General features: G+C 47.1%; 1 protein-coding gene across 1 annotated transcript in view; it reads right to left on the minus strand.

Annotated features, from left to right (window-relative positions):
- Positions 1-2,143: 2,143 nt before the first annotated feature.
- DNAJB11 (DnaJ heat shock protein family (Hsp40) member B11) overlaps positions 2,144-18,838 on the minus strand; it is a gene marked incomplete in the record, with an annotated part of 406,113 nt that continues 389,418 nt past the window's right edge. Inside the window, 2 exon segments of the mRNA XM_030209526.1 lie at positions 2,144-2,313; positions 2,768-2,927. Of these exon segments, the coding sequence (XP_030065386.1) occupies positions 2,249-2,313; positions 2,768-2,927 (225 nt within the window).

Consider the following 18,838-nt stretch of genomic DNA (forward strand, 5'->3'; position numbering starts at 1 on the left):
ATGCAATCGCGGCCGAGGATGAAGGTCTGGACGCTGGCGACGTCGATGCACTCGATACTCCCGGTGCCGATGCCGAGGAACAGCCCGAGAACAAAACGTTCCACTGGGCCAATCTCGCTACCTGAGTCCGCTTTTGTAAAAGAGAGCACAGACTACAGGCCTGCGGGCGGTGCCCAGCTCCCAGACACTGAAGACACGACAGTGATATATATTATTTTTATTAGAGGTAAAAAAATATAGATAAGATACAAATATAGAACTCTGCACAAGCTTAGCAATACAAAAATAGAACTGCTGTTGATAACTACAAAATATTGTCACTAGACAATTGTCATAAGAGGTAGTATCAGTTCTTTTACCGATCAAGTTGTGTAATTTAGCTAGTGTTCTAATAAGAATCATTGTGTATAGTCTAGTGACAATATTTTGTAGTTTATACACAATGATTCTTATTAGAACACTAGCTAAATTACACAACTTGATCGGTAAAAGAACTGATACTACCTCTTATGACAATTGTCTAGTGACAATATTTTGTAGTTATCAACAGGAGTTCTATTTTTGTATTGCTAAGCTTGTGCAGAGTTCTATATTTGTATCTTATCTATATTTTTTTTACCTCTAATAAAAATAATATATATCACTGTGGCTTTGGTTTCACTTCTCTAACGGGACAGACCTGGCGAGGTGCCAGAAGCAAGGTTCCGTATAATATTCCCCTAGGCTGAGCTAGGAACCTTGGAATAAATAACCTGTGGGAAATTGTTTTCCGATAAGAGTTATTTATTTACACCTTTCCGTGAAACAGATGGCAAAGAAATAGACTGATTAACATGAAAAGGAGAAATAAGAAAACCCTGACATGATAGAGCCTGCAACTTTGAAATCCGCCACACTAATATGATGGCCACCAAAAACACCACCTTGAGAGAAAGATCCTTGAGGGATGGTTGCAGAGGTGGCTCGAAAGGGGCCGACAGCACCAAACAAATCCAAAGGAGGAACGACCGACCAAACCAGTGGTCTCAACCACTAGACCCTCTGGAAAAATATAGAATCGGGCCCCGAAAACAAGTCAGAGCTCCCACCCGAAGGGAAGACAACAACAACCCTTTCTCGAACCCATACTGAAGGAATTCCAAAATTCAGTACGTTTGATGGAAGCAATATGCTGCGCCACCGTGCTGTCCCTTCGCATAAAAACATGCAGAGAGACACACTCTCTTGAACAAACTACTCTAGTTGTAAAATCAATAACGCTGTATGCACTCTGCTACACTTTTGTTTTGCGACCCGACGCAGGTGCTCAGCGCCGAAACACGGACCGTGTCGGGTCCACTCAAAGATTTGTTCTCCAAAACACATGATTAAAGGTTTTATTCCCTTTTTTTGAAGGCTCCTGGTACTTTTTGTTTTACAATAGAAGTACTGCCATATGCTCACTTAATTTAGGGCAGATTACAGTAAGGCATACTGTAATGTTCTATCCACTCCAGCTAAATGATCTAGTCAATTATTTCATATTACTTCTCACAATTAACAACAAAACAATATTTCAAAAATAATTTAAGGATTCATTTTAAGGCTATCAGTATAGTTATTTTCACTTTGTAACCATGTCTCTCCTATATCAGAAAATCTGATTTTTTTTAAATCTTTTAGCTAAAGAGCCAGCATGAGAAATGAGATACTATAATATTACAGATGTGATGGGAAAAAGCAGAGAAGAAAGCAAGACAGAAAAATAACTACTATTCACATGAGAAAAAAATAGCAAACAGCTTACTGGACTGTGGGACAACAATTTGATATTTTTTAATATATTGTAAAAAATAAACTCACAAATATTTGGAGAAAACATGGAGACAGAGGAGATGTAAAAATGAGAAACTGGAAGAAGAAGAAAAAAATGGCAATGTTTATGCATAAAGCCTACTCATAAATACAAAGAAACAGAGGAAATGGACTTCCAAAATGAGTTTAGAAACTGTCCTTTCCACATTGTAGTTTAAACAAAAAAGAAAAAAAAGAAACCTATACCAAACCATAATAAAAGGGACTCAAATCTCTAATTTTTGCTTTTGGAGAGTTCTCACTGATGCAGATCTACCTCACTAGCTATAAAGGAGCTAGTTCACTGAAGTCTTACAAATCTGGAAAGCTTTATTTCTTGGGAAAAAAATCAAACTGTAGAACATTATCTCTAGTGCTTTGCTCTTCAAATGTGAAAAAGTCCAGTTTGGTCTCCTCAGTATCCCTGCAGTCCATTGTAGATCACCAACACAGAGCTTTGTTTTAATAGCTGCTTCACACCTGGGAGGAACAGAGACAAAAGACTAATCAACTCCCATGGTGTACTTCCCCTCTACTACTGGAACACTTCATACAGAGACTATTATGGCAGTGTGGAGAAAGTCTGCATTGCCATTGCCTGTACTTCTACCTCTAAACATTTATATGGCAATATTGTACAGACAAAGAATAGAGTTCCTGCTCTTTGGAACATAAATCTACATGATAGACAATGATGACTGATAGTGACTGAGACACTGAAACTATACTTTGAGTAATTTTATTTTAAGGCAAGTTAATAAAGAGTAATCTAAGAAATGAAATCTACCCAATCCAAGTCCATATACAGCAGATTGTTGTCCTGTTGTCACCACGATTGCCTCCATACCTCAGTAAAATCCTCTTGTAGGCTCTTTACAGAACATGTACAATAGCAATACTATGCTAAAGGAAGAGCGTGATAAACTGGACATACCTTCTCGCTGCTCAGCTGTCAGTTGCTCCTTAGGAAACTCAACATCAAATGTAATAATTAAAGAGCCTCGGATATTATTGTTGTCAAAGTTGGGCAGGCCTTCTCCTTTTTTCCAGAGCTTGGCACCTGGTTTGGTGATCTTATCACGGATTATATGAACCTACAATGTGAACAGGATCAAATATACATGTGTACTATCTTGTTGGGCAGACAGTCTTTACCTGCTGTCACCTACTATGATACAATATTACTATGTACTTCATTCCATATAGAATGATATGGTGTTATTGGTATCTATACTAATGTAATCCAGGTCTCACCCCCTTTTTTTTTAATACTTTTGAGCAAGCTCTGGTCCTACCTGGGTCACAGGGAAAACAAACACAGTTTATTTATTTACTCTCTCAGATGCTCTATTCTCTCTCCACTCTGCTCCTCATATAGCCAATCACAGTTTTTCATCCAGCGAGCTTAGGAGTGGGTAAACGGGTCCGGAATAGAGATCCAGGGTGTTGGGAGCACGAAGAGTCTTGGGGTGTCACTTTGCTCAATCCAGAGCACCCACTCTCTTGCCAATAATCACGCTATACCCTGAGGTTTTTTTTATACAATGCAACACAGCTTTACTTTAACTGCTGCAACTGGCAAATAAACATGTCAACTGTTCTCATATTTACAATCCTGTTCCAAAGATAATTAGCGATGCTAATTATTGACACCACCGCCTGTCCTTTCACCCCTCCCATTGTTCCAGCAATAAATCCAAAGTTGCTTTGTTACTCCTGACTCCAATCTGCTACATGGAGAGAAAAAGAAAGCAAATCGCCACAGAACTTTCATTAAAAAATAAAACTATTCACCACAAGAGAATAAGTAATCATTAGCCTGACATGGCTGCGTTTTGCCCTCCTAAAGGGCTGCGTCATGGGCTTGAAAATACCAACAATTAAGAAACATATAAAAGCATATAAATATAAATAACAACCATCTAAAATCCATATGATGCAAACATATAATTGTAAACCATCCAAATTTGGCAGTACATACTCTAGTGATGCAGTCTAACCAATTCCACCTACTGGACTTAAAACAGCTGAAATTTAAAAAATACATTTACTGAGCATATTCAAGCTACATCACATAGATATATAAGATAGCTCTATAAACATTAATCTCAGCAGTATTAAATAATACTCTTTACTGGAAAGACCCAAGAAATGCTAAGGAAATTGTGTGTTTCAAAACGTGCTTTATTTTTCTCTTTAGGTTTACACTATTTTATATATATTTGTTTTTATAGTTTTTATGTTTTTTTGAGGTTGGGCTGCCCAGTTTCTTCATGTTTTAATCTGTTTTGACCCTTCTAGTTTAAGCTGTCAGTGATGTCACTTCTGGGCAAGTCACTTAACCCTCCATTGTCCCAGGTACAATAAGTACCTGTATATAATATGTAAACTGCTTCGAATGTAGTTGGAAAAAACACAGAAAGGTGGTATATAAGTCCCATTCCCTTTCCCCTTCCTGATGCCACTGGAATACACGATTTGAAACGCATAATTTTCTTAGCGTTTCTTAGCTCTTTACACAACCCATTTAAGTGGTCAAAGGTATAGGACCCATGGGAGCTCAAAGATTTCAGTGGGTCCTCTAAAGCAGTGGTTTTCAATCCAGTCCTCAGAGACTACCTGGCCAATTGGTTTTCAGCATATCCAGAATAAACATGCATGAGATGTATTAGCATGCACTTCAATGCATTCAAATATCTCTCATACATATTTATTGTAGGTATCCTGAAAACCCAACTGACCAGGCTGTCCCCGAGGACTGGATTGAAATCCACTGCTCTAAAGATGCGTCTCATAGAGCCATGGAGATGGGGGAAGTTTCACAGGACTGAGTAGCAGAGAAGTAAGAAACTGCCAGTAAGCTTTATCTCAGAGGTGTGAAAGATAATGGAGATGCTGCTGAGGGAAAATATAGTGACCTTTCCACAATTCATTAGGTTGCAGAATCAGAGGCAACACTGCTTTACCAAAAGGCAGATCATGTCAAATGAATTTGATTTCTCTGACTGGGTAATACAAAAAACTGGATGAAATCTACTTAGATTTTTGCAAAGCTTTTGATACACAGCTTTCCCTCATAGGCTCATAAATAAAGTGAGCAGCTTGAGCATTGATCCCAAGGTGGTAAACTGGATCAGAAATTGGATGACCGACAGGAATGGAATTCATTTGGAAGAAAGAAACATGAGTAGTGTTTCAGGGATCTGTCTGGGGCTGATTCTGTTCAATAATTTTGTGATCAATTCTGAGGAAGGGTAAGAAGAAAAAGTATGCCTTTTTGCAAATAACACAAAGATTAGTAACAGAGTGGACACCCTAGAGAGAGTTGAAAACATGAGAAGTGATCTACAAAAATGAGATGCTTATTCTGTACCATATGCCTGAGCTCAATCTCTGGCCATCTTCAAATCTAGGATAAAAGCCCACCTTAAGGAATGTTAAGTCAACTGCAAAGCGCTGATAAGGAAGGCTAAGAGGGGCTTCGAAAAAAAGATTGCGTTGGAGGCAAACACACATAGAGGGGCATAATCAAACACGAACGCCTATGTGTAAGAACGTCCATCTTTGAGAACGGGTCTGTGAAGGGGCGGGCTGAACTGTATTTTCGAAAAAAATGGACGTCCACCTTTTTTTTTCGAAAATACATTGGATTAGGGCGTTTTTTGAGCTGGGCGTTTTTGTTTTTTAGCGATAATCGAAACCGAAGCGTCCCAGCTCAAAAACGACCAAATCCAAGGCATTTGGTCATGGGAGGGGCCAGCATTCATAGTGCACTGGTCCCCCTGAGATGCCTCTATGCCAGCCTCAAATATCATACCTAGCTCCATGACAGCAGTATGCAGGTCCCCAGAGCAATTTTAGTTTAGCTGGTTCTGCGTGGGACCCATGCAGAGAGGAAAAATCGGAAGAAAAAAAAAACAAGCAAGCAAGTGCAGTCAGGGACGTCCAAATTAAACCGATTGTAAAAGGGGGAATCGAACCAGCAACCTTCTGATTACAAGCTCAGTGTTCTAGCCAGTGCACCACTGCTTAGACGTCCTTTCTTTTCCATTAAGTCCCTCCAAGTTTCTGTCAGCCAATCACAGCTCATTTAGCTGACATCTGTGTCAACTAAACAGCTGTGATTGGCTGACAGAAACTTGGAGGGACTTAATGGAAAGGGAAGGACATCTAAGCAACTGAATAACAAAGTGTTTAACGTTTGGTTTTTTTTTGGTGGGAGGGGGTTAATGACCACTGGTGGAGTCAGGGGAGGTCATCCCCGGTTCACTCCGGTGGTCATCTGGTCATTTAGGGTACTTTTTTGGGACCTGTTCGTGAAAAAAACGGGTCCAACAAAAGTGACCTAAATTCTCTCTAAAAACGCCTTTTTTTTTCCATTATCGGCCGAGCACGCACATCTCTGCTCAGCCGATAACCACGCCTCAGTCCCGCCTTCACCACGCCTCCGACACGCCCCCATCAACTTTATTCGTTCCCGCAACGGAGTGCAGTTGGAAACGCCCAAAATCGGCTTTCGATTATACCGATTTGGGCACCCGCGTGAGAAAGACGTCCATGTCCCGATTTAGGTCGGAATATAGGCGTTTTTCTCTTTCGATTATAAGCAGGATAGTAAAATTTTTTTTTTAGGTATATTAAATGCAGGAAGCCGGCAAAAGAATCAGTGGTCCACACTAGATGACCGAGGTGTAAAAGGGGCGATCAGGGAAGACAAAGCCGTAGCAGAGAGATTAAATGAATTCTTTGCTTCGGTCTTCACCAAGAAAAATTTGGGTGAGATACCGGTGCCAGAAATGGTATTCGAAGCTGACGAGTCGGAGAAACTGAATGAATTCTCTATAAACCTAGAGAATGTAATGGGGCAGTTCTACAAACTGAAGAGTAGCAAATCTCCTGGGCTGGATGGTATTCATCCCAGAGTACTGACAGAACTGAAAAATGAACTTGCGGAGCTATATTGTTAGTAATATGTAATTTATACTTAAAATCGAGCGTGGTACCGGAAGATTGGAGGGTGGCCAATGTAACACCGATTTTTTCTTTGTACTGTAGCAGATTTTCCCTGGGTGTTTTGAGGGAGGAGGCAATATGCTTGGAGATTATTTTGGAGTTGTAGCCTTCTGTATGAAGGATGCAGTCAGGGTTTCAAGGTGTCTGTCTCTATCCCCTGGGTCCGAGCAGATACGGTGGTATCTTGTGGCTTGGCTGTAAATAATGGATCTCTTTGTATGTGAAGGGTGAAAGCTGGAGTTGTGGAGGTAGCTGCATCTGTCTGTGGGTTTCTTGTATATAGATGTTTGTATACAGCCATCACTGATTGAGACTGTGGTGTCCAAAAAATTGACTTTTTCTGGTGAGTAGTCAATTTTGAATCTGATTGTAGGATGGTATGTATTGAAGGAATAGTAAAATCCCCTCACATACAAAAAGATCCATTATTTACAGCCAAGCCACAAGATACCACCGTATCTGCTCGGACCAAGGGGATAGAGACAGACACCTTGAAATCCTGACTACATCCTTCAAACAGAAGGCTACAAACCCCAAAATAATCTCCAAGAATATTGCCTCCTCCCTCAAAAAAACCCCAAATAGTCATTTATAATGAGGGTGTCAGTTGGGACTGAGTAGGGTGGGGAGTGGAGAATAAGGCACTGAATTTTTTTCCCAACTGACACCTCACGTTTAAAGCATGACAGTAGGGTAACCAGTACTGTATTGGGCGCGGAATCCAGACTGCGAATGGTGGAGGATGTCATACTTCTACAGATTTTCATTTAATTGAGTGTTGACTATACTTTCCATAACCTTGACCAACAGAGGTATTGAGGCTACAGGGCGGTAATTACAGATAACATCAGCTTTGACGTTAGTATTTTGCGTATTGGCGTGAGAAGTATGCGTCCATAGTCCGGTGGGAACAAGCCCTTTGATAGTAGATTATTGATGTTGTTCATCGACTACAAAACAGTGAGGTACACTCTTCAACAAGTGATTGGGACAAGCATCCAGGCCGCAGTATTTGCTAGAGAACTTACGCAGGGCTTTGGATACCGTATCCACCGGGACTCCACTAAAGGTGGTCCAGATACGGTCGGCCAGGCAATGGTCAGCAGATAGAACAAAGGAGCTAAGGAAGTCATCCACAGCAGACAGACAACCTACAGAAGTAGACCGCAGAGTTAAAATTTTTTCATTGAAGTACGTTGCTAATTGGTCAGCGTCAGGGTGATCTCCACTGCAGGTTTCCTGCTTTCTAGTGTCTAGGAAGGATGCAAGGAGTTGGTTCAGTTTTCTGGGGTCTTTTCCCACAGACTCCAGTTTCTTGGAGAAGTATGTACGTTTAGCTTGCTTGATTGCATACTTGTATATACGGTGACAGTTTTTCCATGTTTCGTGCGCCGCCACAGCTTTCCGTTGACGCCAGGTTCTCTCTAGCCTCCTTGTCTTTGTTTTTAAGGTTTTCAGTTCAGTAGAGAACCAGGGAGTAGAGCTGCGATTGTAGGAAGCCTTGAGCCGTATTGGCGCAATGCGGTCAAGCACTTCCTTGCATTTGTCATCCCAGGTCTTGAGAAAGAGGGGAGAGTCTAGTTGTTCGACCCAGTTTGTGTTATACATACATTTCCAGAACTGTTCCAGATCGATTGTTCCTCTCGAGAGGTACGTGGTGACTATACCAGTCTTGAGGGGTCTTTCATTTGGCCAGTTCTGCGAGAATTGTAGTTTGAAATGGTCAGACCAGGGCGTTTCAAGCCATTGGAGGTTGGACAAGTGAAAAGTGGAGTCATCTTGGAATTTAAATGGAGGAGATCTAATGTGTGACCCTTGGTGTGGGTTGGGCCAACGGAAGGGCAGATTAGACCCCATTGACAGAGGAAATCTAGGAATTGAATCGTATCCGGCGAGTGCAAATTGTCCAGGTGGAGGTTAAGGTCTCCCAGTATGAGGATGTTTGAGTTGGACATACAGATGTTAGAAATAAAATCCAAAAGGTCAACCTTGGTAGTGGTCCAATTGGTTGGTGGCCTGTAAAACAGAATACAGTTCAGGTTCACCCGGGGAGATGTGTTGTAAATGCTAACAAACAATTTCAAGCGATGCGGATATAAGTTCTGAGCAAGGAATTAAATTTGAGGATTTAACTTGGTTTATCACTGATCATGTTCCTGTGCCATTTAGGGGAGGAGATCCTGAACAACAGCTGATCAGATGTGAAGAGAGTTGAATTTTGAAACCAAATTCACAAGCTCCTACTGGTCTCAATGAGAACATTGAGTGGAACACTATTCTGTAATGTAGTGGGAAGGGTTGGTGTTTTCTTTTCCATTCTGAATATTCTTTTTGGTGCAGCTTCATGGTAAATATTTAATTTTTTCCCTCCCAACCTCTGATGAAGCACTGAATGAAATTTTGCATATTGTGCACTGGCGACTGCTTGTTCACTATAAGAAGGGAGCACAGACAATGACGGGAGAGCTGTTTTACTACATTTGTGTTTATTAACTTTAAATTTACACAAGAAATCTTAGTATATTGAACCACGTGGTTATTTTCACCTTTGGAAATAAGACACTTAATAGAGGAGGCTCAGTGATTATATCAATGACTAAGTCCAATATGCAGCTTAGCAGAGTTTAGCATAAAGCTGCATTGATAGATTCTCAAACATTTAAGCTATCTATTCACTATTTAATAAAGTTTATGCTTATTTGAGAACCTTATATACTGCCTATTCTCCGAGGACAAGCAGGCTGCTTGTTCTCACGACTGGGTGACGTCCGCGGCAGCCCCCACCAACCGGAAGAAGCTTCGCGGGCGGTCCGCACGCAGGGCACGCCCACCGCGCATGCGCGGCCGTCTTCCCGCCCATGCGCGACCGTTCCCGCCAGTTCCTTTTTTTTCCGCACTGGAGAGAGTCGTGCGATCGCCGCTCTCTCTGAGTCAGCCCCGGAAAAACCGTCGCGTTCTTCGCGAATTCTTTGTTTTGTTTTATTTCTGTTGCCGCGCGCTCCAGTTTTTCTTTTCCCTTAAAACAAAACAAAAAAAAAAACAAAAAAAGAGAGCACGCGCTTCCTTTTTCCCTCGTTTCTAGCGGGGGCGTCGCGTTGCGGCCTAGTGGCCGCACGGTCGATTTATTTTTTCGAGGTGTGATTTACCGCCACCATCGACGACTTTAACTTCGCCGACGCGATTTTTCCGTCGATGTCCTCGAAGGTCCCAAGTGGATTTAAGAAGTGTGGTCGGTGCGGCTGGCCTATCTCGCAGACCGACACCCACGCTTGGTGCCTCCAGTGCCTCGGGCCGGAGCACAATATCAAGTCGTGTTCTTTGTGTCTTGGTCTCCGGAAACGGACTCAGGTTGCGAGGCAAGTTCTTCGGGACCGTCTTTTTGGAACTTGCGCCGGCCCCTCGACGTCGACCTCGATGGCATCGGTATCGACGGCCGGTTCTTCGGTACCGGTATCGATGCCTGCGAAATCGGCACCGATGGCATCGACCCCAGGAGAACAGGTCCCGCCGGCCCGCCGGTCCTCCGGTGAGGGTAGGGGTGAGAGGCCGCGTGGGCAATCGGCCCCGGTCACTCCCTCGGCCCATGGCCCGCGGGACCGAACCCTGTCTGACCCGGTTTTTCGAGACCGAGGGGGATCTACCTCCTCCTCCTCCATCCCTGCGGGCACCGATGACGGGCACCGGAAGAAATCCAAGAAGCACCGTCATCGGTCGCCTTCGATGCATCCGGGTTTCGGTACCGGCGAGGAGTCGACGCCGAAGCGTCCGCATCGAGAGGAGAGATCCCCTTCGGTTGTGGAGGTACCGACGCGTCAGGGTCCTAGCACTTCGGTGCAGTCTCCTGGACCCGAGCAGCTTCCGGTACCGACACCTCTACCGGCCCCCCCCGTCTTTCTCGGCAGCGGGCCTGGACGAGTGCCTCCGAGCCATCCTTCCGGGGATCCTGGAAGGGCTGATGCGCCAGGCTGTGCCGGCGCCAGGGGTGCTTGCGCCCCCGGCGCCGTTGACTGTGGCGCCGGCGAGCTCTAGCCCGGTGCCGAGGCCGTCGACACCGCCGCCACTTGCGGCGCCGGTCTCGACCGCCACGCAGGTGGAGTCCCCGTCGACGTAGGGAGCTTCGTCCCCACCGGCGCGGGAGTCCACCGCTCGACGACACCGAGGCCTCGGTGCCTCGACGTCGAGCCGGGCCCGGTTCAGGACTCAGCTACATGAGCTTATATCCGATACCGAGGAAGAGGCCTCGTGGGGGGAAGAGGAGGACCCCAGATATTTCTCCTCAGAGGAGTCTGTGGGCCTTCCCTCTGACCCCACTCCTTCACCGGAGAGGAAGCTCTCACCCCCTGAGAGCCTCTCCTTTGCCTCCTTTGTAAGGGATATGTCTATTTGCATTCCCTTCCCCGTGGTCTCTGTGGATGAGCCGAGGGCTGAGATGCTCGAGGTCCTCGACTATCCATCACCACCTAGAGAGTCCTCCACGGTGCCGTTGCACAATGTCCTCAAAGAGACACTGCTTTGGAACTGGATGAGACCGCTATCTAATCCCATCATCCCCAAGAAAGCAGAGTCCCAGTACAGAATCCACTCGGACCCAGAGTTAATGCGGCCCCAATTGCCCCATGACTCGGCGGTCGTGGATTCTGCTCTCAAGAGGGCACGGAGTTCGAGGGATACCACCTCGGCGCCCCCGGGGCGGGAGTCTCGCACTCTGGACTCGTTTGGGAGGAAGGCCTACCAATCCTCCATGCTCGTACCCGCATCCAGTCATACCAGCTCTATACGAGCATCCACATGCTGAACAATGTGAAGCAACTGGCGGACCTGGTCGATACGCTCCCGCCGGAGCAGTCCAGGCCTTATCAGGAGGTGGTCAGGCAGCTGAAGGCGTGCAGAAAGTTCCTGTCCAGGGGTATCTATGACACCTGTGACGTGGCATCTCGTGCTGCGGCCCAAGGTATAGTGATGCGCAGGCTCTCATGGCTGCGTGCCTCTGACCTGGACAACCGCACCCAGCAGAGACTGGCCAACGTCCCTTGCCGGGGGGATAATATTTTTGGTGAGAAGGTCGAGCAGCTGGTGGACCAACTGCATCAGCGGGAAACCGCCCTCGACAAGCTCTCCCACCGGGCGCCTTCAGCATCCACCTCAGCAGGTGGACGTTTTTCCCGGGCCCGGCAGGCTGTACCCTATTCTTTTGCAAAGCGTAGGTACACCCAGCCGGCCCGAAGGCCTCGTCAGGCACAGGGACAGCCCCAGCGCGCTCGTTCTCGTCAACAGCGTGCGCCTAAGCAGCCCCCTGCGCCTCCCCAGCAAAAGCCGGGGACGGGCTTTTGACTGGATCCACGGGAACATAGCCGCCCTCAAAGTGTCCGTACCGGACGATCTGCCGGTCGGAGGGAGGTTAAAAGTTTTTCACCAAAGGTGGCCTCTCATAACCTCCGACTAGTGGGTTCTCCAAATAGTGCGGTGCGGATACGCCCTGAATTTGGCCTCCCTGCCACCAAATTGTCCTCCGGGAGCTCAATCCTTCAGCTCCCATCACAAGCAGGTACTTGCAGAGGAACTCTCCGCCCTTCTCAGCGCCAATGCGGTCGAGCCCGTACCACCCGGGCAGGAAGGGCAGGGATTCTATTCCAGGTACTTCCTTGTGGAAAAGAAAACAGGGGGGATGCTTCCCATCCTAGACCTGAGAGGCCTGAACAAATTCCTGGTCAAAGAAAAGTTCAGGATGCTTTCCTTGGGCACCCTTCTGCCAATGATTCAGAAAAACGATTGGCTATGTTCCCTGGATTTAAAGGACGCTTATACTCACATCCCGATACTGCCAGCTCACAGACAGTATCTCAGATTCCGCCTGGGCGCATGGCACTTTCAGTATTGTGTGCTGCCCTTTGGGCTCGCCTCTGCCCCACGAGTGTTTACCAAGTGCCTCGTGGTGGTAGCGGCGTACCTACGCAAGCTGGGAGTGCACGTGTTCCCATATCTCGACGGTTGGCTGGTCAAGAACACCTCGGAGGCGGGAGCCCTCCGGTCTATGCAGTGCACTATTCAACTTCTGGAGCTGCTGGGGTTTGTGATAAATTACCCAAAGTCCCATCTCCAGCCAGCACAGTCTCTGGAATTCATAGAAGCTCTGCTGAATACCCAGACGGCTCAGGCCTTCCTTCCCGAAGCGAGGGCCAACAACCTCTTGTCCCTGGCTTCGCAGGCCAGAGCGTCTCAGCAGGTCACAGCTCGGCAGATGTTGAGACTTCTGGGTCATATGGCCTCCACAGTTCATGTGACTCCCATGGCTCGTCTTCACATGAGATCTGCTCAGTGGACCCTAGCTTCCCAGTGGTTTCAGGCCACCGGGAATCTAGAAGATGTCATCCGTCTCTCCACCAGTTGCCGCACTTCACTGCTCTGGTGGACCATCCGGACCAATTTGACCCTGGGACGTCCATTCCAAATTCCGCAGCCCACGAAAGTGCTGACGACGGATGCATCTCGCCTGGGGTGGGGAGCTCATGTCGATGGGCTTCACACCCAGGGTCTGTGGTCCCTCCAGGAAAAGGATCTGCAGATCAACCTCCTGGAGCTCCGAGCGATCTGGAACGCACTGAAGGCTTTCAGAGATCGGCTGTCCTACCAAATTATCCAAATTCGGACAGACAATCAGGTTGTGATGTATTACACCAACAAGCAGGGGGGCACCGGATCTCGCCCCTTGTGTCAGGAAGCCGTCGGGATGTGGCGTTGGGCTTGCCAGTTCGGCATGCTCCTCCAAGCCACATACCTGGCAGGTGTAAACAACAGTCTGGCCGACAGACTGAGCAGAATCATGCAACCGCATGAGTGGTCACTTCATTCCAGAGTGGTACGCAAGATCTTCCGAGAGTGGGGCACCCCCTCGGTGGACCTTTTCGCCTCTCAGACCAACCACAAGCTGCCTCTGTTCTGTTCCAGACTACAGGCACACGGCAGGCTAGCGTCGGATGCCTTTCTCCTCCATTGGGGGACCGGCCTCCTGTATGCTTATCCTCCCATACCTTTGGTGGGGAAGACCTTACTGAAGCTCAAGCAAGACCACGGCACCATGATTCTGATAGCGCCCTTTTGGCCCCGTCAGATCTGGTTCCCTCTTCTTCTGGAGTTGTCCTCAGAAGAACCGTGGAGATTGGAGTGTTTTCCGACTCTCATCTCGCAGAACGACGGAGTGTTGCTGCACCCCAACCTTCAGTCCCTGGCTCTCACGGCCTGGATGTTGAGGGCGTAGACTTCACTGCGTTGGGTCTGTCTGAGGGTGTCTCCCGTGTCTTGCTTGCCTCTAGGAAGGATTCCACTAAAAAGGGTTACTTTTTCAAGTGGAGGAGCTTTGTCGTTTGGTGTGAGAGCAAGGCCCTAGAACCTCGTTCTTGCCCTGCACAGAACCTGCTTGAATACCTTCTGCACTTATCAGAGTCTGGCCTGAAGACCAACTCAGTAAGGAATCACCTTAGTGCGATTAGTGCTTACCATTATCGTGTGGAAGGTAAAGCCATCTCTGGAGAGCCTTTAGTCGTTCGATTCATGAGAGGCTTGCTTTTGTCAAAGCCCCCTATCAAGCCTCCTACAGTGTCATGGGATCTCAACGTCATCCTCACCCAGCTGATGAAACCTCCTTTTGAGCCACTGAATACCTGCCATCTGAAGTACTTGACCTGGAAGGTCATTTTCTTGGTGGCAGTTACTTCAGCTCGTAGGGTCAGTGAGCTTCAAGCCCTAGTAGCTCATGCTCCATATACCAAATTTCATCACAACAGAGTAGTGCTCAGCACCCACCCAAAGTTCCTGCCGAAGGTGGTGTCGGAGTTCCATCTTAACCAGTCAATTGTCTTGCCAACATTCTTCCCCAGGCCGCATACCCGCCCTGCTGAACGTCAGTTGCACACATTGGACTGCAAGAGAGCATTGGCCTTCTACTTGGAGCGGACACAGCCCCACAGACAGTCCGCCCAATTGTTTATTTCTTTCGACCCTAACAGGCTAGGGGTCGCTGTCGGGAAACGCACCATCTCCAATTGGCTAGCAGATTGCATTTCCTTCACTTACGCCCAGGCTGGGCTGGCTCTTGAGGGTCATGTCACGGCTCATAGTGTTAGAGCCATGGCAGCGTCAGTGGCCCACTTGAAGTCAGCCACTATTGAAGAGATTTGCAAGGCTGCGACGTGGTCATCTGTCCACACATTCACATCACATTACTGCCTCCAGCAGGATACCCGACGCGACAGTCGGTTCGGGCAGTCGGTGCTGCAGAATCTGTTTGGGGTGTAAATCCAACTCCACCCTCCAGGACCCGAATTTATTCTGGTCAGGCTGCACTCTCAGTTAGTTGTTCTTCGTAGGTCAATTTCTGTTATACCCTCGCCGTTGCGAGGTTCAATTGACCTGGGTTCTTGTTTTGAGTGAGCCTGAGAGCTAGGGATACCCCAGTCGTGAGAACAAGCAGCCTGCTTGTCCTCGGAGAAAGTGAATGATACATACCTGTAGCAGGTGTTCTCCGAGGACAGCAGGCTGATTGTTCTCACCTACCCTCCCTCCTCCCCTTTGGAGTTGCGTTTTCATCTTTTTGCTTGTCATTCAACTGGCGGGAACAGTCGCGCATGGGCGGGAAGACGGCCGCGCATGCGCGGTGGGCGTGCCCTGCGTGCGGACCGCCCGCGAAGCTTCTTCCGGTTGGTGGGGGCTGCCGCAGACGTCACCCAGTCGTGAGAACAATCAGCCTGCTGTCCTCGGAGAACACCTGCTACAGGTATGTATCATTCACTATATGGATACAAGTCTAGGTGGTTTACAAAAAGTATCAAAATAACATTTAAAATAGTGAAATGGAATGCCAATAAAAACAGGAAAGGCGAATCCACATCCAAAACTACTGTTTAATCTATTATGCTAATCATGTTCTCTAATGTAATAACACTTGTATCTTTCACTCTGGAAATGGCTATTGCCATGACGGAACAATGTAAGCCACATTGAGCCTGCAAATAGGTGGGAAAATGTGGGATACAAATGCAACAAATAAATAAATACACACACACACAAAAAAAAGACCTCCAAAAACACACTACACAGTTACATTAACCAGGTCCGCCTTCTGCTGTGCACCTCCTAATGTCCCCATAAGCTAACTGACAAAAGTAAGTTTTCAAAGCCGCTTTAACTATGTTCAGAGCGTAGCGGAATCGGTAGAGTGTTCCAAAGAAAAGGGGCTATAAAAAAAGAACTATGTATTCCTAGTACTCTCCCATCTTGCCTTGGCTGGTCCTGGTAGGAATTGGAGTTTAAGGTATTCTATGAGAGCCTAGATAGTTGGGAAATCCAGAGTGCAATGCTTTATGAGCAAGCATCAGAATCTTAAATTGAATCCTATTCTTAGGAATTTTTTTTGGGAGGTTGTAGTGATTGAATACTGAGTTAGGGTAGTTTTTATAACTTGGAAAAAAAAGTATATATAGGCAAGTTCAGATAACTAGTAAACAAAAAAAGTATCTAGTAACTCTTCAATTTACATTTCATTTAAGGGGGCAATATACCCAGTTTCTTTTCTTCACAATTTCAGACACCCCCTAATCTCAAAACTATACTAGGACATTAGCTTGAAGAGGTGGATTCCAAATTAACCAAAGCCAGATGGTGTCAATTACTGGAGCTTGTACAAATTAACTCACAAATGAGCAGAACTACTTATGAACGATGAATGGAGTGGAACAGCAGGTTGCTCTCTAGATCAGAGGCAGACACCCGGAGCTATGACAGCAACATAGGAAATGGGGATGGACAGAGCAAAAAGCACAGCAATGAAAGAATAAGTGAGCGAGGCAGTTTCTCCTCTACTTGACAAGTCACTAACTAATTGCTAGGAACTGCCAAGACTGTCTACATGCCAACTGGAAACAAAGTGTATAATTACCACAACTGCCCCCAAGAAAGCTACCAAGTCCTTTTTACCTCCAGAATTTACATAAAAACAATTTGCCTGCAACTTGTCTTCCACAGGCAAATCCTATATAATAATTCTTACCTCCAAAGTTCTAAAGTAGCTGCCTGTGTCCGTGGTGCCTGGAGTCATTGAGCTAGGCTCTGTAGCCAGGCTGATGTCACTCACAGCTGATTCCCAGGCAGGGGGAGGAGTAAGGAAACACGCGGAGCAACTTGCTCCGCGTGTTTCCCTACTCCTCCCCCTGCCTGGGAATCAGCTGTGAGTGTGCCACTCACTGCCACTTGCCCCCCCCCCGGCACATCAAACACCCCATCCCCCCCCCCCGAAGCACATCAACACCCCCCTCCCCCGGCACATCATCCCCCTCACCACCGGCAGCTGCCACTGGTAACGCTGTCCGGCCACTGCTGCTCCTCCTGTTGAGCAGCAGCGGCCACTACAAAAAGAAAAAAAGCCATAAATGTTTTTAAACCTGAAACGCGGCACCATAGACAGCCATCAGGCATTGGCTGTCGGCTCTGCAGCCGCTCCTCCTCTCGCCTCCACGTCACTGCCCCTGGAGTAAGACCCCAGAGGAGCGCAGCGACGTGAGAGGAGGAGTGGCTGCAGAGCCGACAGCCAATGCCTGATGGATGTATACAGTGCCGCGTTTCAGGTTTAAAAACATTTATTGCTTTTTTTTCTTTTTGGAGCGGCCGCTGCTGCTTAACAGGAGAAGCAGCAGTGGCCAGACAGCGTTACCAGTGGAAGCTGCGGGTGGCGAGGGGGGTTGATGCGGGGGGGGGGGGGGGGGGGGGGGGGTCGCTGGACATGGGGGGATGGAGGGGGGGTAGGAGGGGGAAAGAGGAGGGGAGGGTCGCTGGACATGGGTGGCTGGAGGGGGGGCAGGGGGGCACACACTCACTCACTCTCACATACACTCTCTGACACACTCTCTATCACACTCTATCACACACACATAAGACACTGTCTCTCTCTCACACACACACACTCTGTCTCTGTCTCATTCTCTCTCTGACACACACACTCCATCTCTCACACACACTCTCTCTCAAACATACACACTCCGAGGAAAACCTTGCTAGCGCCCGTTTCATTTGTGTCAGAAACAGGCCTTTTTTACTAGTATCCTATATAATAATTCTCACCTCCAACAGGATGTGCCTGGGACCGTGCCTGCCGGAAGTGGTCTGCTAGGCAGGCAGGCACGCACTGACCTCAGTGACATCAGTGACAGACAATTTGGCAAAGCAAAACAATCTGAGTGCTGGCCATTAGGCCACAGGGTTGATAGGAGAGTTTTAAAAGACTGAAGGAAACGAAAGTGTTAAACTGGAGAAGGGGGGGGGGGGGGGGGAGTTGTGAATGACTGAAAGACATGCAAATTTGGGACAGGAAAACAATCTCAATGCTGGCCATTAGCACACAGGGTAGATAGGAGAGTTTTAAAAGACTGAAGGAAACAAAACTGTTAAACTGGAGAAGGGGGGGGGGGAGTTGTGAATGACTGAAAGACATGCAAATTTGGGACAGGAAAACAATCTCAATGCTGGCCATTAGCACACAGGGTACATAGGAGAGTTTTAAAAGACTGAAGAAACCAAAAGTGTTTGGGGGGGGGGGGGGGGGGGGGCAAGTTCTGAAAGAATGAAAGAAATTAAAATTTACGAGAGGAACACAATCTGAATGCCAGGCATTTGTACACAGGGTAGATAGAACACTTAAAAAAAAAAATGAAGGACGTGAAAGTATTACATCTTGGGGGAGAGGTGAGGAGGAAAGCGGTGGGGTATCCGGATACTGGGCGTTAGGGCCACGGGGGTACATAGACTTTTGACAGCCTTAAGGAACCCAAAGTGTGGGAAGGAGGAGGAAAAGGAGGGGAGGGAACTGGGTGAGGGGCATTAGGAACAGGGGAGGGGGCCCTGTCACACACTCTCATTCTCACACACACACTGTCACACAGCCAGTCTCACTCTGTCACACACCCGCACATTCACTCTGGCTCTGTCTCTCAAACATACACACTCC

Source organism: Microcaecilia unicolor, chromosome 7, assembly GCF_901765095.1.
Source record: "Microcaecilia unicolor chromosome 7, aMicUni1.1, whole genome shotgun sequence".
In the NCBI taxonomy this organism is placed as follows: Eukaryota; Metazoa; Chordata; class Amphibia; order Gymnophiona; family Siphonopidae; genus Microcaecilia; species Microcaecilia unicolor.